The sequence below is a fragment of the Pan troglodytes genome, chromosome 10 (assembly GCF_028858775.2).
Source record: "Pan troglodytes isolate AG18354 chromosome 10, NHGRI_mPanTro3-v2.0_pri, whole genome shotgun sequence".
Taxonomy (NCBI): Eukaryota; Metazoa; Chordata; class Mammalia; order Primates; family Hominidae; genus Pan; species Pan troglodytes.
In genome coordinates this window covers 40,544,275-40,567,134 of record NC_072408.2, presented here as the reverse complement: position 1 = coordinate 40,567,134, position 22,860 = coordinate 40,544,275, and the positions used below count along the sequence as shown (strand labels likewise).

General features: G+C 34.2%; 2 protein-coding genes across 2 annotated transcripts; both read left to right on the top strand.

The window, feature by feature from the left end:
• Window positions 1-12,197: 12,197 nt before the first annotated feature.
• On the top strand, window positions 12,198-13,137 carry LOC107967755 (olfactory receptor 6C3-like). Its single transcript, XM_016924803.3, is given in 2 exon segments — window positions 12,198-12,626; window positions 12,628-13,137. Coding segments are annotated over 2 exon segments (939 nt in total).
• A 1,582-nt stretch (window positions 13,138-14,719) lies between these two features.
• Window positions 14,720-22,658, top strand: OR6C1 (olfactory receptor family 6 subfamily C member 1). The gene is made up of 2 exons (XM_001155086.6): window positions 14,720-14,976; window positions 20,863-22,658. The coding sequence occupies exon 2, from the start codon at window positions 20,896-20,898 to the stop codon at window positions 21,832-21,834; it is 939 nt and encodes a 312-aa protein (XP_001155086.5). The 5' UTR covers window positions 14,720-14,976; window positions 20,863-20,895; the 3' UTR covers window positions 21,835-22,658.
• Window positions 22,659-22,860: the final 202 nt, after the last annotated feature.

Sequence of the window (22,860 nt, the reverse complement as noted above, 5' to 3'; positions counted from 1 at the left end):
TATTTGATTGTAATAAAAACAACGCTGGACTTTCAGTCAATGAACTTGGGTTAACATACGATTCTGCCTGATACTAGGGATAATGGCACTCACTTAAATACTAATATTCAATTTTAGTGTATCTAAAGTAAGCAAAATTACCTCCCATATTTTCTGCTCCTATGGATTATTGATTATATTTACATTATTATAGGTTCTCCAAGATTGATATTTTTGATGGTAAACGCTTTCTCTATCTTCATGTCTCACTTTTGTAGTCAAGCAACTAATATTTTTCAAGGGAAGATGAAGCATTCACCAAAATAGGTCAAATTCTGGACCATAAAGTGACAATTTGCATTCTCAGGCCACAATAAAATTAAGCAAGAAATCAATAATGCAAATACATTAGAAAATCCACACATATTTGGAATTAAACAATACAATTCTAAATAACTTATGCATGAAAAAGAAAGTCTCAAGGGAAAAATAAAATTATCTTAAGCTACATGAAAATAAAAAAATACCATATCAAAAATTTGGAGCTAGAAGTAAAACAGTGCTTAGAGAGAGAAATTTACAGCATTAAATGCACATTTGGGGGAAAATTAAATTATACAGTGACATATACATATATATACACACATGCATATGTATGTGTGTACACATGATTAAATGCATACAATTGAAATCAGAACATTATTTCCACCTCAGAAAATTAAACAAGGAAGAGCAAATTAAATGTACAGCAAGCAGAGGGGGAGAAATGACAAACATTACAACAGAAATTAATAAACAGAAAAACAATAAAGAAAATAATAAGTCCAAAATCTGGCTTTTAAAAAATATCCAGGGAATTTATCAACATCTAGCAAGACTAGGTAAGAAAAACCTTAAAAAGACAAATACACCAATATCAGGAAGGAGGGAAAAGGCATAGCTATGATCCCCCAGTGCATTACAAACAATGCATGCCCATCAGTTTGATAACTTACGTGAAATGGACCAATTCCTAATAATATAAAGACTAAAACTCACTGCAGAATGCATAGTAACTTCAGCATCCCTGAGTCTATTAGAGAACTAGAATGTGTAGTTAAAAACCTTCCAAAAATAAAATATGAAGCTCAGATAATTTCACTGATTAATGTTACCAAACTTTTAAGGAAAAAATTAAAACATATGTACACACATCTTCCAAAAAACAGAACAGTAGAGAAACATACCAACTTATTCTGAGGCTAGCATTACCCTAATTTGAGAGTAGAAAAATAAATTACAAGAAAAGGAAACTACTATAGCCTTATATCTCTCACGAGCATAGATGACAAAATTCTTGACAAAATCTGATCAATATTCAATGAAATAAAAGAAGATACAAACAAATGGAAGAACATTCCATGCTCATGGGTTGGAAGAATCAATATCGTGAAAATGGCCATACTGCCCAAGGTAATTTACAGATTCAATGCCATCCCCATCAAGCTACCAATGACTTTCTTCACAGAATTGGAAAAAACTACTTTAAAGTTCATATGGAACCAAAAAAGAGCCCGCATCGCCAAGTCAATCCTAAGCCAAAAGAACAAAGCTGGAGGCATCACACTACCTGACTTCAAACTATACTACAAGGCTACAGTAACCAAAACAGCATGGTACTGGTACCAAAACAGAGGTATAGATCAATGGAACAGAACAGAGCCCTCAGAAATAATGCCACATATCTACAACTATCTGATCTTTGACAAACCTGAGAAAAACAAGCAATGGGGAAAGGATTCCCTATTTAATAAACAGTGCTGGGAAAACTGGCTAGCCATATGTAGAAAGCTGAAACTGGATCCCTTCCTTACACCTTATACGAAAATTAATTCAAGATGGATTAAAGACTTAAACGTTAGACCTGAAACCATAGAAACCCTAGAAGAAAATGTAGGCATTACCATTCAGGACATAGGCATGGGCAAGGACTTCATGTCTAAAACACCAAAAGCAATGGCAACAAAAGCCAACATTGACAAATGGGATCTAATTAAACTAAAGAGCTTCTGCACAGCAAAAGAAACTACCATAAGAGTGAATAGGCAACCTATAAAATGAGAGAAAATTTTCACAACCTACTCATCTGACAAAGGGCTAATATCCAGAATCTACAATGAACTCAAACAAATTTACAAGAAAAAACAAACAACCCCATCAAAAAGTGGGTGAAGAACATGAACAGATACTTCTCAAAAGAAGACATTTATGCAGCCAAAAAACACATGAAAAAATGCTCACCATCACTGACCATCAGAGAAATGCAAATCAAAACCACAGTGAGGTACCATCTCACACCAGTTAGAATGGCAATCATTAAAAAGTCAGGAAACAACAGGTGCTGGAGAGGATGTGGAGAAATAGGAACACTTTTACACTGTTGGTGGGACTGTAAACTAGTTCAACCATTGTGGAAGTCAGTGTGGCGATTCCTCAGGGATCTAGAACTAGAAATACCATTTGACCCAGCCATCCCATTACTGGCTATATACCCAAAGGACTATAAATCATGCCGCTATAAAGACACATGCACACCTATGTTTATTGCAGCACTATTCACAATAGCAAAGACTTGGAACCAACCCAAATGTCCAACAATGATAGACTGGATTAAGAAAATGTGGCACATTTACACCGTGGAATACTATGCAGCCATAAAAAACGATGAGTTCATGTCCTTTATAGGGACATGGATGAAATTGGAAATCATCATTCTCAGTAAACTATCACAAGGACAAAAAACCAAATACTGCATGTTCTCACCCATAGGTGGGAATTGAACAATGAGAACACATGGACACAGGGAGGGGAACATCACACTCTGGGGACTGTTGTGGGGTGGGGGGAGGGGGGAGGGATAGCATTAGGAGATATACCTAATGCTAAGTGACGAGTTAATGGGTGCAGCACACCAGCGTGGCACATGTATACATATGTAACTAACCTGCACATTGTGCACATGTATCCTAAAACTTAAAGTATAGTAATAATAAAATAAAATAATTTTTGATCAATAATTCAAGTATAGTGATTTGTAAAAAGGATAATGCATCAAAGTGAAGTTTTGTGTTGCAACATCTCTATGTGAAACTGCATATATAAATATGAATTAACCAAGGCCCTTGTCAGAGTTAGGTAGCTTTTTAATAGAAATGAAAATATGTAGAAATAATTGCAAATGAGTAAGGTGACAGTAGGAATTTAGAAGAACAGAAAAGAGAGTGACTAATCCTGGCTTTGCAAACAGGGAATATTTCATAGATTACCTGATATTTAGATGAAACTTTAAAGAAAACTGTGTGAGTATGGGTTGGAGTGTGCGTGTGTGTGTATGTGTGTATGTGAGAGAGAGAGAGAGAGAGACAGGGAAACAAAGAGAATGCCTCACAGTCACAAGAAATGGTGAACAATTTGATGAGGTCGGAGCAAAGGTTGCACAAAGCCTATGCTCTAGAAAATATATCATGCACATAGTTAATTCCCTAACAGTCATAAAAGGAGAAATAACTACTTCCCCAGTTCTCAGTTATATATTTCATTCGTATTAAATGTAAAATAATATTCATATAAACTTGAGGTAAGTAGGAAAGAATGTCCTAAGAAAAATAGGCCACCAAGAACTCATGACAAACTGTCCAAACTTTTTGTGTTGAAACACATAATTAAAAAGTTAAAAAATAAGGATAGGCTCTGAAAACCTGTTGCAATGGATAAGACACACCAATAGTTTCTATTCATAATACACAAGTATCTCCTGTTCATAAATAAGACAATCAATCCAATGGAAAGTGAAGACGGGTTATTAATAGGCAACTCCTAGGGAAGAAATACAAATATTAAAAATATTCAACCTCTATTAATTGGTGAATATGAAATTTAAAAATATATAACATGTATATACCAAGAATTTGCTGTACCATAACTACTTTGCTAAGCACTTTTATCCATTATCTCATTCAAACTCTATAATATTCCATGACCTTGGAGTATTGGTCTTCCCCTTTTATAGGCAAGGAAATTGATGCTCAGAATGGTTAAATAAATTTTGCAACTTTAAAAGGAATTTGTTCTTTTTAACCTCAAAACCCAGGCACTATGATCTGGACTTTATGATACCATCTTTATCATTAAATGAATTGTGATATCATTTTTATGCCTCTGCTTGTAAAACTTTCAAGTGATTTGTAATATCCAGTGTTGGTTAGGATGCACTGAAAAGAATTGATTCATGTCTATAGGAGGGAAATGTTGAAGTATCCATCAAAATTTAGTACTTATTTGTACCAAAACTTGTACATATGCAAATGAATGCATAAGAATGCCCTGTAGGTCTGGAGTGGACCTCCAGCAAACTGCAGCAGACCTGCAGAAGAGGGGCCTGACTGTTAGAAGAAAAACTAACAAACAGAAAGCAACAACATCAACATCAACAAAAAAGGCCCCCACACAGAAACCCCATCCAAAAAACATCAGCCTCAAAGATCAAAGGTAGATAAATCCATGAAGATGAGGAAAACCCAGTGCAAAAACACTGAAAATTCCAAAAACCAGAAAGTCTCTTATCCAAATGATCATAACTCCTCTCCAGTAAGGGCACAAAACTGGACGGAGAATGAGATTGATGAATTGACAGAAGCAAGCTTCAGAAGGTGGGTAATAACAACCTCCTCTGAGCTAAAGGAGCATGTTCTAACCCAATGCAAGGAAGCTAAGAACCTTGACACAAGGTTACAGGAACTGCTAACTAGAACAACCAGTTTAGAGAAGAACAGGAATGACCTGATAGAGCTGAAAACCATAGCACAAGAACTTCTTGAAGCATACACAAGTATCAGTAGCTGAATCAATCAAGCAGAAGACAGGATATCAGAGATTGAAGACCACCTTACTAAAATAAGGTGTGAAAACAAGATAAGAGAAAAAAGAATGAAAAGGAATGAACAAAGCCTCCAAGAAATATAAGACTATGTGTAAAGACCAAACCTACGATGGATTGGTATATCTGAAAGTGATGGGGAGAATGGAACCAAGTTGGAAAACACTCTTCAGGATATTATCCAGGAGAACTTCCCCAGCCTAGCAAGACAGGCCAACATTCAAATTCAGGAAATACAGAGAACACCACTAAGATACTCCATGAGAAGAGCAACACCAAGACAAATGATTGTCAGATTCTCCAAGGTTGAAATGAAGGAAAAAATGTTAAGGGCAGCCAGAGAGAAAGGTCAGGTTACCTACAAAGGGAAGCCCATCAGACTAACAGTGGATCTCTCTGCAGAAACCCTACAAGCCAGAAAAGAGTAGGGGCCAATATTCAACATTCCTGCAGAAAATAATTTTCAACCCAGAATTTCGTATCCAGTCAAACTAAGCTTCATAAGTGAAGGAGAAATAAAATCCTTTACAGACAAGCAAATGTGGAGGGATTTATGTCACCACCAGGCCTGCCTTACAAAAGCTCCCAAAGGAAGAACAAATATAGAAAGACCGGTACCAGCCACCACAAAAACACACCAAAACATAAAAACCAATTACACTATGAAGAAACTGCATCAGCTAATACACAAAATAATCAGCTAGCATCATGATGACAGGATCAAATTTACACATAACAATATTAACCTTAAATGTAAATGGGCTAAATGCCCCAATTAAAAGACACACAATGGCAAATTGGAGTCAAGACCCATCAGTGTGCTGTATTCAGGAGACCCATCTCATGTGCAAAGACACACATAGGCTCAAAATAAAGAGATGGAGGAATATTTATCAAGCAAATGGAAAGCAAAAAAAAGCAGGGGTTGCAATCCTAGTCTCTGATAAAACAGACTTTAAACTAACAAAAATCAAAAAAGACAAAGAAAGGCATTAAATAATGATAGAGGTATCAATGCAACAAGAAGAGCTAACTATCCCAACTATATATGCACCCAATACAGGAGCACCCAGATTCATCAAACTTTCTTAGAGACCTACAAAGAGACTTAGACTCACACACAATAATAGTGGGAGACTTTAACACCCCACTGCCAATTTTAGACAGATCAATGAGACAGAAAACTAACAAAGATATTCAGAACTTGAACTCAGCTCTGGAGACATCTACAGAACTCTCTACCCCAAAACAACAGAATATACGTTTTTCTCAGGGTCACGTAGCACTTATTCTAAAATCAACCACATAATTAGAAGTAAAACACTCCTCAGAAAATGTAAAAGAACAGAAATCATAATAAACAGTCTCTCAGACCACAGTGAGTGCAATCAAATTAGAACTCAAGATTAAGAAACTCACTAAAAACCGCACAACTACATGGGAATTGAAAAATCTGCTCCTGAATGACTACTGGGTAAATAACAAAATTAAGGCAGAAATAAATCAACATGTTCTTTGAAACCAATGAGAACAAACAGAAAACGTACCAGAATCTCTGGGACACAGCTAAAGTAGTGTTAAGAGGGAAATTTATAGCACTAAATGCCCACATCAGAAAGCTGAAAATATCTGAAATTGATACCGTAAAATCACAATTAAAAGAACTAGAGAGGCAAGAGCAAACAAATTAAAAAGCTAGCAGAAGACAAGAAATAATTAAGATCAGAGCAGAACTGAAGAAGACAGAGACATGAAAAACCCTTAAAAGAACTCAATGATTCCAGAAGCTGATTCTTTGAAAAGATTAACAAAATAGATAGACTTCAGCTAGACTAATAAAGAAGAAAAGAGAGAATCAAATAAACCCACTTTAAAAATTATAAAGGGGATATCACCCCTGATAGCACAGAAATGCAAACTACCATCAGAGAATACTATAAACACCTCTATGCAAATAAGCTAGAAAATCTAGAAGGAATGGATAAATTCCTGGACAAATACACTCTCCCAAGACTAAACCAGGAATAAATTGAATCCCTGAATAGACCAATAACAAGTTCTAAAATTGAGGCAGTAATTAATAGCCTACCAATCAAAAAAAAGCCCAGGACCAGATAGATTCACAGCCGAATTTTGCCGGAGGTATGAAGAGGAGCTGGTACCATTCCTTCCAAAACTATTCCAAACAATAGAAAAAGAGGGACTCCTCCCTAACTCATTTTATGAGACTGGCATCATCCTGATACCAAAACCTGGCAGAGACACAACAAAAAGAGAAAAATTCAGGTCAATATCCCTGATGAACATCAATGTGAATATCCTCAATAAAATACTGGCAAACTGAATCCAGCAGCACATCAAAAAGCTTATCCACCACAATCAAGTTGGCTTCATCCCTGGGATGCAAGATTGGTTCAACATATGCAAATCAATAAACATAATCCATCACATAAACCGAACCAATGACAAAAACCACATGATTATCTCAATAGATGCAGAAAAGGCCCTCGATAAAGTTCAACACCTCTTCATGCTAAAAACTCTCAATAAACTAGGTATTGATGGAACATATCTCAAAATAATAAGAGCTATTTATGACAAACCCATAGCCAATATCATACTGAATGGGCAAAAGCTGGAAGCATTCCCTTATAAAACTGGCACAAGACAAGGATGCCCTCTGTCACCACTCTTATTCAGCATGTAAGTTCTGCCCAGGGCAATCAGGCAAGAGAAAGACATAAAGTGTATTCAAATAGGAAAAGAAGAAGTCAAATTGTCTCTGTTTGCAGATGACATGAATGTATATTTAGAAAACCTCATCATCTCAGCCCCAAAACTCCTTAAGCTAATAAGCATCTTCAGCAAAGTCTCAGGATACAAAAGCAATGCAAAAATCACAAGGATTCCTGTACAGCAACAATAGACAAGCAGAGAGCCAAATCATGAATACACTCCCATTCACAATTGCTACAAAGAGAATAAAGCACCTAGGAATACAACTTACAGGGGACGTGAAGGGCCTCTTCAAGGAGAACTACAAACCACTGCTCAAGGAAACCAGAGAGGACAGAAACAAATGGAAAAAAGTTCCATGCTCATGGATAGGAAGAATCAATATAGTGAAAATGGCCATACTGTCCAAAGTAATTTACAGATTCAATGCTATCCCCATCAAACTACTATTGACTTTCATTGCACAATTAGAAAAAACTACTTTAAATTTTATAAGGAACCAAAAAAGAGCCCACATAGCCAAGATAATCCTAAGCAAAAAGAACAAAGCTGGAGGCCTCATACTACCTGACTTCAAACTATACTACAAGGCTACAGTAACCAAAACAGCATGGTACTGGTACCAAAACAGATTTATAGACCCATGGAGCACAACAGAGACCTCAGAAATAACACCACACATCTACAACAATCTGATCTTTGACAAAGATGACAAAAACAAGCAATGGGAAAAGGATTCTCTATTTAATAAATGGTGCTGGGAAAACTGGCTAGCCATATGTGGAATAAGACTTAAATGTAAAACCCAAAATCATAAAAACCCTAGAAGAAAACCTGGGCAATACCATTCAGGAAAGACTTCATGACTAAAACACCAAAAGCAATTGCAACAAAAGCCAACATTGATAAATGGGATCTAACAATCTAAAAAGCCTCTGATCAGCAAAAGAAACTATCTGAGTGAACCTAGGCAACCTAAAGGATGGAAGAAAATTTTTTCAATCTACCATCTGACAAAGGTCTAACATCCAGAATCTATAGGGAACTTAAACAAATTTACAAGAAAAAAACAACCCCATCAAAAAGTGGGCAAAGGATATAAACAGACATTTCTCAAAAGAAGACATTCATGCATCCAGGAAATATATGAAAAAATGCTCATCATCACTGGTCATTAGAGAAATGCAAATCAAAACCGCAATGAGATACCATCTCATGCCAGTTAGAATGGTAATTATTAAAAAGTCAGCAGACAACAGATGCTGGCAAGGGTTTGGAGAAATAGGAACACTTTTACACTGTTGGTGGGAGTGTAAATTAGTTCAACCATTGTGGAAGACAGTGTGGGGATTCCTCAAGGATCTAGAACCAGAAACACCATTTGACCCAGCAATCCCATGACTGAGTATATACCCAAAGGATTATGAATCATTTTACTATAAAGACACATGCACACATATGTTTATTGCAGCCCTATTTACAATAGCAAAGACTTGGAACCAACCCAAATGCCCATCAATGATAGACTGGATAAAGAAAATGTGGCACATATACACCATGGAATACTATGCAGCCATAAAAAAGGATGAGTTCATGTCCTTTGCAGGAACATGGATGAAGCTGGAAGCCATCATTCTCAGCAAACTAACACAGAAACAGAAAACCAAACACTTCATGTTCTCACTCATAAGTGGGAGCTGAACAATGAGAACACATGGACACAGGAAGGGGAACATCACACACCAGAGCTGGGTCTGTCAGGGGGTGGTGGGAAAGGGGAGGGGGAGCATTAGGACAGATACCTAATGCGTGCAGGACTTAAAACATAGATGATGGGTCAATAGGTGCAGCAAACCACCATGAAACATGTATACTTATGTAACAAACCTGCACATTCTGCACACGTATCCCAGGAAAAAAAGAATGTCCTGTAGCATTGTAACTAATGAAAATAGTAACAATAAAATTCCCTAAATTTTAATCAATAATATTGTTCAATTACATACAAGTATTTCTCTGGTATTCTATGCAATTGATACAAAAGGATGACTGTTTAGATAACTTGAGAAGGAGTGACATTCATTATTTCTGGTTAACTAAAAAAAAGAAAAAAATACACAATATTTTCTGTAATAAAAATTGCATAACTGTACCAAAAAAACCTCTTCTCTCTGAATGTGTTACTGTGACTGTGACTATTGATGAATATACAGAACAATACCTGGTAGAACATATTATAAATGTTTAATACTGGTTTATTTGAAAATGAAGGTTTGGGTGGAAACATAAGGGCCATTCCATGTATCATGATATACTCCTGTGACACTTGATTCTCATAATCTTAATCATAAATTAGTTTTAAGATTAAAAATGAAATGCTGAAGTTTTAAATACTTTTATGATTTTTATAATATTAAAATGCTTTATTTAGTCATTCATTCTGCTCAATGCATATAGAGATGTATGAATGAATAAAGCATTGTTGGTACTACCCTCAAAGAGTGGTCCACTGTTGAGTAGTTCAGCTCTGGAATTAACCAGCCCCGAAAGGAATAGAGAATAAATTATCTCCTGAGTGTAGACTCTGAGTGCCATGTGCGTTTAGGAAAATTAAGCATAGCCAAAAGGAAAGCAGGTTCATTGTATAAGCTGATTGGTACATTTTTATCTTGTTACATTGCTTGGCTTTCCAGAATGGTATGTGATGACTCATTACTTCTCTTGAATGTATCTCTCCATGCATCCTTCCTTTCTTCACTCTAGTCTCTCAGGGATCTATACGGTCACCAGAGAAGGTAAAATTGTGATATCTTTGTTTACTATTCAATCTTTATCTTATTCAGAGACCTTTGAATGGTTTTATCTTCCAATTTCTTAAATAAATATTCCCTGAAAATTTACTTAAAGTCTCAGAATTACAATAGTAGCTTCTTGGAGTTCAGGCCAGAGCAACATGTACATTTGTATGCAAAGCTAAAAGATAAATTTATTTTTACTAATAACAGAGGCTGCTAAAAATCTTACATGTAATTCAGCCTATGTTTTCTCAATGTGAGAGATTTTTATGTAATGGAGACAAGGGTAAACTAAATGACAAAAAAGTCTCCTGAAATGTATTATAAATGCATTATATTTCATATTTTAAATAAAACAAGAAAAATCTATAATTATATTTATGACTACATAATTAGACCTACCAAAAAGTATTTTTCTTATTTGTCAATAAATAGACAAATTTTTATCTTTTGTATCCAAAAGTTAATTTTGTTGGAATAAATACCAGGAATTCCCAAATTATCACTTTAACATCTTTACTACTATTAACTTTACATTTAATATGTTTCAGCATTGTTCAAATCACAGTAACAATCTCTGTCTTTTGATCTGCCAGTTTTGATGATATGCTAATGACCAAGTGTGTATTTTCTTGAAAGAAAAGAATGCTAATTGACAGAAGAATAAAACAAAAAGTAGGAAAAAATGCACAGTAACAGCTTTGATACTTATCATCTCCTGAGTGGTTCAGTTCATGCTACAGAAAGAAGGTAATACAACAAATATTCAGAACTCATATCACAGACAGAATGCCATTTGCTAAGGATAAGGAGAGAACAAGACAGATAAAAGTCATGTAGATCACATTTTAGAGATTTGTGGTTTCTATAAAGAAAATCCTACGTAAAATTTATTCAATTATTTAGTCTTCAAAAAAGGAGACCATGTGATTTTATGGCGTCAGAAAAACTCCCTTGTGAGTTGCTTCTTGTCATCAGGCAAGTTTAAGATTAAAAAGATTAAGTTAATATAGTTTTTTTTTAAGTCAATTTTTATTTTAAATAACAAACATGAAAATTATATACATGGATCATCAGTATGTTGTAGAACGATATTATTGAACTCCATCTATGTGACAATCAATTTCTCTGGCTTGTGTTTTCTTTCCCATAAGTTAAAAACTTTCGTTTGCAACCACAGCAACTCTAGTCTTATATTTCTATGACTGCAAACACATTTATTTTTGTTGATCATATTTAAAAGAATATAAGTTAAGGATAAAAATAATCATAGCTACTATTAAGCTCAGAAATTGTGATTAGGTAATAAATTTATACCAATAAAATTTATGTTTGTAAATAACATTGGAATTCAAACTAAAAATCAGATATTTCAGTCCTAAAAACACTGGAAACTGAAAAACCATATGTAAAAATAAAAATGACATATATAATTTTAAAATATTGCTGTAGAGATCTGTAATTCAAAGATATATTGCACAAGTAGAAGATTTTATTAGATGAAGAGGTTTTATATAAAGTCACCAATAAGAAGACTTTTCATACATGTGAATACGTGTTTTCATTTTAATAGAGGCTATGTAGAATTTTTCTGCTTTAATAGGAATAAATGGATATTACAAAAATTACTACAAGGAAAGACATCTATTGCTTCATGTCACTGAAGCCAGTTATTACAAATATTTAAATTTTAATTCCTTTACATTTCACTTATTCTTTTTGTGTGTTTTATTTTTCGCCAGCGGATCTTCTTGAAAGAAAAAAATCTCAGCATGAGAAACCACACAATGATTACAGAGTTTGTACTCTTGGGCATATCAGACAGCCCAGAGCTTCAGATTGTAATTTTTATCTTTTTATTTATAACTTATGTATTAAGCATAACTGACAATTTAACCATCATCATCCTTACCTTGACAGACTCTAGTCTAAAGACTCCTATGTATTACTTCCTCCGGAATTTCTCCTTTTTAGAAATTACATTCACCAGTGTTTCCATCCCCAAATTTTTGGGGGCAATTATTACTAAGGTCAAGACCATTTCCTATAACAACTGTTTAGCTCAATTATTTTTCTTCATCTTCATGGGTGCGTCTGAATTTTTTCTTCTAGCTGCAATGTCTTATGATCGTTATGTGGCCATCTGCAAGCCTCTCCACTACACCACCATCATGAACAAGAAAATTTGCACCCTGCTTGTCTTTAAGTTCATGGCTGGGAGGATTTCTGACCATTTTTCCACCACTCACGCTTATCCTCAAATTAGATTTTTGTGCTTCCAATGTCATTGATCACTTCTCCTGTGAGTATTTCCCCATTTTACAACTCTCATGCTCAGACATATGGCTTTTAGAGATTATTGGTTTTTACTTTGCCTTTGTTACTCTGCTGATCACCTTGGCATTAGTAATTCTGTCCTACGTATGCATCATTTGCACTATTCTGAGAATCCCATGTGCCAGTCAGAGGAAAAAGGCTTTCTCCACTTACTCCTCTCATATGATCGTCATCTCCATCTCTTATGGAAGCTGCATATTCATGTATGTCAAGGCTTCAGCAAAAGAAAGAGCATCATTGACCAAAGGAGTAGCTATTCTGAACACTTCACTTGCCCCCATGCTGAACCCTTCTATTTACACCCTGAGAAACCAGCAAGTAAAACAAGCTTTTAAAGATTTGGCTCACAAAGTGGTGTTTTATAGAAACAAATGAAAAGTATGTACTAACATGAATGAATGTCATCGTAAAGATTCAATAAAGGAAAAGTGAAGTTTTAACTTGTCCACTATCCTCCTATGCCCATCTCAAAGCTACCAGAAATGCTGAGTTCATTTGCTTCAGTTTTCTTTTTAACTTGAAAGTGACTGTGTTGTGCCTTCCTTTAAAACTATCTGTAGGTTCCACGTAACCATTGATTTCCAATTTTGGTTAAAAAACCAGTGGCTATAAACATAAATCACCTTGTTGATTACTCTGAACAATACAAATGGTTCATACCATGGTTACTTAAAGAAGTAAACACTCTTTTAATCAACTTACTCTTAAAATTTCTCTTCTTGGTTACTCACATAACAATTTTTTCAAATGTTCTATATATATGATATATGAAATAAATTACTATCTGCAACAAACCTTTTTTGCATGCAGTATCCGTCCAATTCTTCCTACTCATCTGATGGACTTGGGTATTTATTTTCCTACTCACAAGTAATTTGAAGTTCATAATATACTCTATTTTCTAGTTATGCTGAAGGTACACACTATGTCTAATTTTTATGTTCTCCTTATTCATCATGTCTTTGTTTTTGAAAATGTATAAAAAGATAAATATTTAGGCAGCCATCATTGCTCTTAGGCACCCTGAGAGTCTGATATAAACTTCCTAAATAATAATAGCTCCTCTGTAGAGAGTACTTACTCTGTTCCATATGCTGGGGTAGGTATGTTCTATCTCATATCTCATTTAATCTTTATAGCTACATGCAAAATAGACATGGTTATCTGCTTTGTATAAATGTGTACGTTGATACTCAGAAAAGTTGTGTAATTTGCCTAAGGTAACTGAGTTATAGTACACAATATAATAGTATATTTTAAAAAACAAACCAAAAAACTAGTCTTTGCTCTATTTTTACACATATTGGAAACTCTGCAAGGACTTGCAAATTTTGCATAGCTTTTACTAAGAATCTGCACAATTTTATTGTCTTGTTCAGTTACATTATCTCATTTGGGCATGATTATACTATTATAGTCTAGACAGACACTAACTCCTAAAAATATATTTGGTATATAAATTGTAACATTAATCAATCAAAACAAGAAACTCTTCAACTGCCATTGCTGGTGAGCAGTACAGTGAGCAGAGAAAAGTGTGAGCGGTATTACAGTAGTAAAAGTTACTAGAAGGCAGATTAAAAATAATGGGGTAGTAGTTTCCCAGTTTTACAAATGGCATGGAGTATTGAGTAGAGAGACCTGCATTAAGAATGAAGATATTTGATTGCTATCTCTATATGCCATATAATGTCAAGGGAAAAAAGTCTTCACACTTAGTATTGTTTTTGTTTGTTGTTATTTTCTTTTCTGTCTCATTGGACACTGTGCCCCAAGCTTCCTTTTCCAATTTAAATACTAATGTGTATTATGTTTTATATTCCCTAGTGTTTTGTGTACATTTCTCTTCTGGCAATTTTGATTCACTGAATTAGTCCCCTTGAGCCAGTGGCAGACAGACTAGATGAAACATTACGTACCTCGTGGCATCTAGTATCTATGTAGAAACCATGCCAGACAGTTCTAAAACACTTTCAGATACTTTCCCTATTTTATATTTTTGCTCCTTTCTCACTCTCTACTATCAAAGACACATGTCCCGTCTGGATAAAATGGGAAAATTAAGACAAAAGATTGAAAATAGGAAGAAAATTTCTTCAATGAGAAAGTGAATGTTTTCAGAAATCCTGGTTTTACTGGATAGCAATGGCATTTGCTAATATCTCTACTATTCCAGCCATTCTGAATGTTAGTGAAACTATATGAAAATCAGAGGTAAGTAAAACCTGTAGAAGGCAATGGAAGTCTCTCAAATCATAGCATTGAATCATTACTTAACAGCTCAACTTTTAATCAAAGTAAATAGGTATTATACTTTGAAACTTCACATAATAAAATGTATAAAAAGGATTAGCATGTCCTATTATACCAGTTTATTCATTCTCTAATAATTAAAAGCAGGAAATCACTATCTCTGTCTCTGTGTTTTTAATCAAATATAGCTATATAGTACTGTGCTTAAGAGAAGAGGCTAAGTCGTCTGAATTATACTTAATGTTTGCTAGCTATATGAATTAAGTTATATAATTTCTCTGAGCCTCAGCTCTTCTTTTCAGAATAAGGATAAAATCTTCAGTTATGTTATAAAGTCTAAATGAGATAAAGAAAAAAAGTCCCTAGTTCAGAATAGATACTGCCTTTAATAAATCACAACTACAATGAATATTTTCCCAAATTAATTTCCAATAAAGGAAAAATAAATAATATAACTATTCCTAGAACCTACTAAATGCTGCATGATTTATGGAACACTTATTTATAGTATTTCAATTAATTCCCAGAAACATCCTTGAAATTTCAACTCTGTTTTAAACAGAGGAAACTGAAATTTAAAGACATTAATTAACTCACCCAAAGTCACAAATCCATTAAATGTCTCATTCATATCTCTCTAACGTTAAAGCCTATATACTTTCTGTGATAATAAATTGGCCTTATAGGTCATAAATAAGAAATTAACAGTGTGTTAATACCACAGTTTTCTGTTAATTTATGTCCTTTTCCTATCTTGTTAAAATTATAAATGGCTAGTTAATGAACTGAAGGAATGAGGTTATGAGTGTTTATTTTCCAGAAACCTTTACAGAAATGAGTGTTACTATTTATGAAATTAAGTGTGATTTGGTGACACCTCTTTTCCCTTGATTTGTTTCTATACACACTTGTATGAAGGTTGAGAATTAAACCTGCCCATCATTATTGAAAGGAAGAAATATAAATTATTCCTATTTCTCCAGGGAAATAGTCATCTAAAATTATTATAAAAACAGTAAAAAACAAATTTAATAAAATAATTATTTCAAGCACTCAATGAATTTTCCTGAAGAGCCACTGTTTCATTCGGGCCTACAGAATTTCTCAAAGTAACCCTTGTGTCATGGCCCACAGCCTAGAATAACCGAGCAGTACCAAAGTGTACTTCAGCATAATTATAAAACTGAGCTATATATTGCCCACAACATTGAGCTAAATAATTTTCTTTTTCATTAGTGTATTAACCTAAGCTCTAAAGTTGAAAAAAAAACACAGAGTTATATGAGCAATATAGTTTTTGAAGATACGCTCTGCAAAATTTTTTCAGTGATCTCTATCAAGGTGAAGAAGAAAGAACTGAGTAAACACAGAAAAATTTAAAAACTAGATTTTCAAAGTATTTGCATTACTAAGGGAGGTCTCAACTCAGTGTAATTTAATACCTTATTAAAAAGTACATACACACACACACACACACACACACGCACACACAGAGAGAGAGAGAATAATAAAATAGAGCCAGTCAGTCCCTTATCTCAGTCTCTTAAAAGCACATACTTAGATTCTTCAAACTGATTTAGTCTCTAACAGTCCCTTTCTTACCAGGCACATCAAATAACTGCCAATATTTAACCTAATTTATTTAAGGGGTCATCGTTAATATTTACTTGATGGCAGAGCAAGATATAGGGTTGTTTCTAGAAAGCTCTGAAGATGCTTTGTAACCATTTTATTTAGTAAATATTAAATAGCACCCTTAATTTTCATTTTAAATGGCTCAAATAATTTGTTGCAGGAATCTTTAGAAAACAAGTAAGTAATTTTGTTGAAATGGTGGAAGGAAATGAAAACAACCTAAGCCATATTCTTCCAGGAGAAAATATGGATTTGCATTCAGATATAAAAATCCAAGATAATTAATTAAATGCTTGGACCTATTCCTCATTATCTATATGAATATGTCCTGAGATCTTTTAATTCTCTAGGAATTCATTGCAACTTGTTAAACATTGAGGTTCAATCCTCTCAAAGGACTACGGATGCTGATAATTTTTATCAAGCTTATTTTATATTGGCAACTGAATGCAATTCATTAAACTTTCATAAACATTTCTACATAAAAGCATGATATCCCACACCCAGTTCTTGTTATTGGATCACATACTACTAGAGTTTCTTTAAGCCTGTTTCCCTAGTCTTTGAAGACCAGCTATGGAAGTGTCTATTTTTTTTGTGAAGTCTCTCATGAACCCTTCAAATAACAACTTATATCTTCCCTCACAGCTTTTCCTATGTTCCCTCACAGCTTTCATCTGAAGCAAAAGAATGAGTCATGGTATTATTATTGAGTAGAGCATTAAAAAAATTAGCAGGGAATTTAAGAGGAAAACAGATATACAAAAAAAAGTTGAAATAAGGTGAATAATACAGTGCATTGATACATTATTCACTATAGACCAGTAATAATATAATATATATTTTTTAAAAACTTGAGTCTCTCATGTCAGTAAATTGTTGAATAAAATTGAATCTTCAGATTGAATCCAAATCTTGTTATATTTGGTATGAATGTATTTTGTGACTTCACAGTGTTATGAAAAGCTCATGCTTTTAATGAAAAATAAACCCTGATGAAATAAGGATGATGTTGCTGGAGCTGGAGTAAAGTGAAATGAAAGGATGAATTGTAAAAAAAAATTTAAACCCAGTAATTCAGAAATAATGTTTCATGAAGTTTTCTTTAAACTTATGTATCAATAAAATGTGGTTCCCTTTTCATATCTTTTGTTTTAAATTTAGCCAATACGGTGAACTTGATCCAAATATGTAAACACAGCTCACAAGGTAAGACATGTAAGAAAATACATCTTGTAAAACAAAGATAAAAAACTAAGTAAGATCCAGGCTAGAATATCAGCATAAAATAGCAAACTGCACTGATGGCAGTGTGTGATTCAATAACAAATTCAACTTTAATTAATTAATTAACTAGATGAGTGTTTCCTTTAAGCCTACCACAACTATACTAAATACTGGATTATGTCGAAATAGCTTTGAAGATAAAATCCTGTTCTAACTCTCAAGAATGCACAGAGTAACAGAGGAGTTAACAGGAGATTTCAGCCTGTTGTAAGTGTGATGAATTGGGAAGGATGAGCATAATATTCTCATGCAATGCACACAATGGGTATTAAACCTAGTGTTGTAGAAATAAGAACAAAGGTAATTTGGGATGTCATTACAATGTATTACCCACAATGCTAATATATATATATATATACACACACATATATATACACACACATATATATACACGTATATACACACACATAAATACATATGCACACTCACATATGTATATATAATATATATGCACACATAATTTACTGCAAGCTTCAATCACTTTTAGAAGGGTTATTACTAATGAAGAGCAGAGAAAATAACTGGCTGTGAGTAGCAATGTTGACAAGCTATGAACATCACAGTGATCAAATCCTGGTTGAAGATAAGAGGAGTGTGTGTGTGTGGGTGGGTGGGTGGGGGGGGGGGTGGTTATGAAGTGAAAGAGACAGCTATACCGTGGTGGGAGAGGTCAGCACCATGTAGACAAGGAAGAGCAAAGATTTACTTGCCTAGAGTGTCTGACAGGTACTATGAAACCTGGTGACTTTTTTCCTATTGCTTTGTTGTTATTGTTCTCATGTGACTCTCTTGGTGCCAAATATAATTATTACTATTTATTTAAGACATAACCTTTTGGACAGGACACCATCCCATTTCCAGAGATTTTCAGCTCAATGGTTAGGAAATACTTTCTCCGTAGAACAAAGCCTCATACAGCTTTCGCTAAATGCTAAGCACTTTTCTAAATGTTTTATAAATATATACTATACAATATATAATACATTTATTTATATAAATATATAAAATATAAATATAAATTATACAAATACACATTTATAAAGAATTTAGAAAAGTTATAAGTAATCTAATATATATTAAGTTATATGAAAATTATTAAGTTAAATATATTAACTTAATGCTCACAAAAACTCTATGAGACAGACTTGTATACAGTGGAAGAAACTATAGGTGAGGATACTGAGACACAGAAGTGTTAAGTGATTTTCAGACGTAATAAATAGATTGGATTCAAAACTAGATAACCTCACTCTTTTCTATGGAAATGTTTATGACAATATCATTTGAACTTTATTTTTAAAAAGAAAGAATTAAAAATTGCTATTTCAAAGTGTGAATACCCAATTAAGCAAATCTTCTTGGAGAGTACTTATCTCTTTAACTGAGGGCATCCTTCTCAAATTAATAATATTTTATTATTTACTTATTTATTTCAATTAGAAAGCAAAATGGCTTCTACAGGAATAAAAGTTATAAAATGACACATAGGTAGGCTGAACTATCACGAAATATCATGAAATATTGATTCACATGCAATAAACTTCAGTTTTGGGCTCTTCCAGCTTGCATTACTCTATACTTCTTCCTCTTCTGTATTCCAAACATCTGAAGTTGTTCATGGTAATGGCTTAAGTATTTCTGATTTTCAATAAAGTGGACATAGGAGTTGGAAAATCTGAATATTCACAAAAGTTGAGTGATGGCATTAAAGTTAAATAAAATACAGAGACAAATCTCTAAAATTTAAAACATCTCAGGTGGTAACCAAAAACTTCAATTCAAGACATACACACAGACCAGGTGGTTTTTCAGTATGTCCAAAGAACGAAGAGAAAGTTAGAATCTGTATAAAAAAGAGAAATGTTATTTATTGCTCTTCAAGAAAGTTCATTGACACTGGAAAGGTTTAGGGGAGCTGCCAAGTTTTGATTGGTAAGTTAAGGCAATGAGTAAAACTACCCATAGGATACCCATAGGATCACAGCAGGTGATTTCAGCAGCTATTAGATAACACAGATTTCAGGTTACAGCAGGCAGTTTCAGCAGTCAGGCTTACACAGAATTACATTCTTAGAGCAATGCCATGTGCCCTGTGTGCTTTTTCCCCCCTGGCATCTTGACCCTGTGTTGGTTGGGTATGACAAAAATGACCCAACCCAATCCATACAATCAACTTTCACGATGGCTAAGGACAAAGCACTCACCTTTTAAAAACTGGGCCAGGTGCAGTGGCTCATGCCTGTAATCCCAGCACTTTGGGAGGCCAAGGGGCGTGGATCACTGGAGGTCAGGAGTTCGAGACCAGCCTGACCAACATGGCGAAACCCCATCTCTACTAAAAATACAAAAATTATCCAGGCATGGTGGCACGTGCCTGTAATCCCAGCTACTCAGGAGACTGAGGCAGGAGAATCGCTTGAACCCAGGAGGCAGAGGTTGCAGTGAGCCAAGATTGCACCAGTGCACTCCAGCCTGGGTGACAGAGTGAGACTCCACCTCAAAAAAAAACAACCTCAAGTATCTTCTCCATATTGAGAATCATCAGAGTAATCAAACTTTTACATAAATAGGAAACTTGTATAGGGATTTGTGCAAGAATACAAAGGTGGTTCTGATTAGGGAGGAAACTTGTAGGCATGTCTTTGAAAGATAACAGGTATTATGGGGAGTCAGAAAAGTCTGGTTTCAAATTCCTGCCCTACCACTTCCAACTGTGATAATAAACTTTAATTTTTAACCTGTCTTATGTGAAGAGTTTTCACCTGTAAAACAGTGGAAATTAAAGGACCACTGTTATTATCGGGTGGCGTTAAATTTCCCCTTGAAGTAGAAATGGCATACTATGTCAACCAAACTCCGGCTCCGTACTTGGATATTTGTTAATCGATAACTCTTCAAGTTTGTTCTTTGTACTTTCTCTTGTAGGTCTGGCAGGGGAAAAAAGAAAGCAACTGAAGAATGAGAAACCATACAGAAATAACAGAGTTTATTCTTCTGGGATTAACAGATGACCCAAATTTTCAGGTTGTAATCTTTGTCTTCCTGCTCATCACCTACATGCTCAGCATCACTGGGAACCTGACCCTTATCACAATCACCCTGCTGGATTCCCACCTGCAGACCCCCATGTATTTCTTCCTCAGAAATTTCTCCATATTAGAAATTTCATTCACAACCGTCAGTATACCCAAGTTTCTGGGTAACATTATTTCAGGAGATAAAACCATTTCCTTTAATAATTGCATAGTTCAGTTATTTTTCTTCATTCTCTTGGGAGTCACAGAGTTTTACCTTCTGGCTGCCATGTCCTATGACCGCTATGTGGCCATCTGCAAGCCTCTGCATTACTTGAGTATCATGAATCGAAGAGTCTGCACACTGCCTGTTTTTACTTCTTGGCTGGTTTCATTCTTAATCATATTCCCAGCACTCATGTTGCTTTTAAAGCTTGATTACTGTAGGTCTAATATTATTGACCATTTTACCTGTGATTATTTTCCACTGCTGCAACTTGCTTGTTCAGACACAAAATTCTTAGAGGTGATGGGATTTTCTTGTGCTGCGTTTACTCTAATGTTCACTTTGGCATTTATATTTCTGTCCTACATACACATTGTCAGAACAATTTTGAGAATTCCTTCTACTAGTCAGAGGACAAAGGCCTTTTCCACATGTTCTTCCCACATGGTTGTTATCTCCATCTCTTATGGCAGCTGCATTTTTATGTACATTAAACCCTCAGCAAAAGATAGAGTGTCCTTGAGCAAGGGAGTGGCAATACTAAACACCTCAGTAGCCCCCATGATGAACCCCTTTATTTACAGCCTAAGAAATCAGCAAGTCAAGCAAGCTTTAATTAACATGGCAAGGAAGACTGTATTTTTCACAAGCACATGAAATGGTATGGTGTGATGAATTAGAGGCACAGGAAAGGACAATATGAATTTTCAGTAGCTTCTTCAATCAAAATGGCCTCCTTGCAGTCTTCTGCATCATTTTCTTCTCCCTAAAAGTTTGCAAGCATATTTATTTAATATATTTCTCATTTGACTTAAAATAATTTTCTTGTGTCTTCCTGACACCCCCCCTTTGAACAATTTTTTGTAAAATTACAAACTCTTCAAGAATATTTTGAAAACTAAAATTATTCTTCAGTTTACTTCAAGAAATAAAATTATACCTAGATACATTGGAATGGCTTTATAAATATCAATATGATATTCTACTTGTTATACACAGAACATATAGTTTTATAATTTTAATTTATGCTTATAGAAATTCCCTTCACTATGCTACTGATGTTCTAGGAAATATGTGAAAGATACAATATAATTTTTTAAAAATGTAAGTGAATTCATTTGAAAAGCAAAAAAAATTTCATTACTCATTTTAATTAGGTATGTTGGTGAAATTAATCTATTAATAAAGGAGCCTAGACCATTATCAATATATACTTTTTTGTTATAAGTGCTAAGTAGAGCTCCATATTTGTGAATCCCATAATATTCTCTCTGTAGAATGACAGATGATGGATAGACACATATACAAATACATACATAGGTTTTGTCAAACATAGAGAATATATAGTATATTCCTAACATATGTTAATTTTCTGTGAGTGGAAAATAAGCTTCTTTCTATCATTACCTAAAAGTAGTATGTAAATCTTCTTAAATTTTAGACTAGTTTAAAACACGATATGTATCCAAATTATTTTATACCTGAACAAAATTATTTAAAGTTTAGTTTTATAGAAAATAAAAGCTTCAGAAAAAAGCAAAAGTTTTTTAGTATATCTAAAATTATGATTTTTATCTGTTAAAATTTTGCTTCCTTGTACTTAACATATTAATAAATGTCTAAAATATGCAAGCAAGATGAGTGTGTGTGTGTCTGCGCCCATGGTTTCAAAAGCTGAAATAA

What these genes read in the sequence shown, in the direction of transcription:
- OR6C1 (XM_001155086.6), top strand. Translation starts at nt 20,896, where the DNA reads ATGAGAAACCATACAGAAATAACAGAGTTTATTCTTCTGGGATTAACA.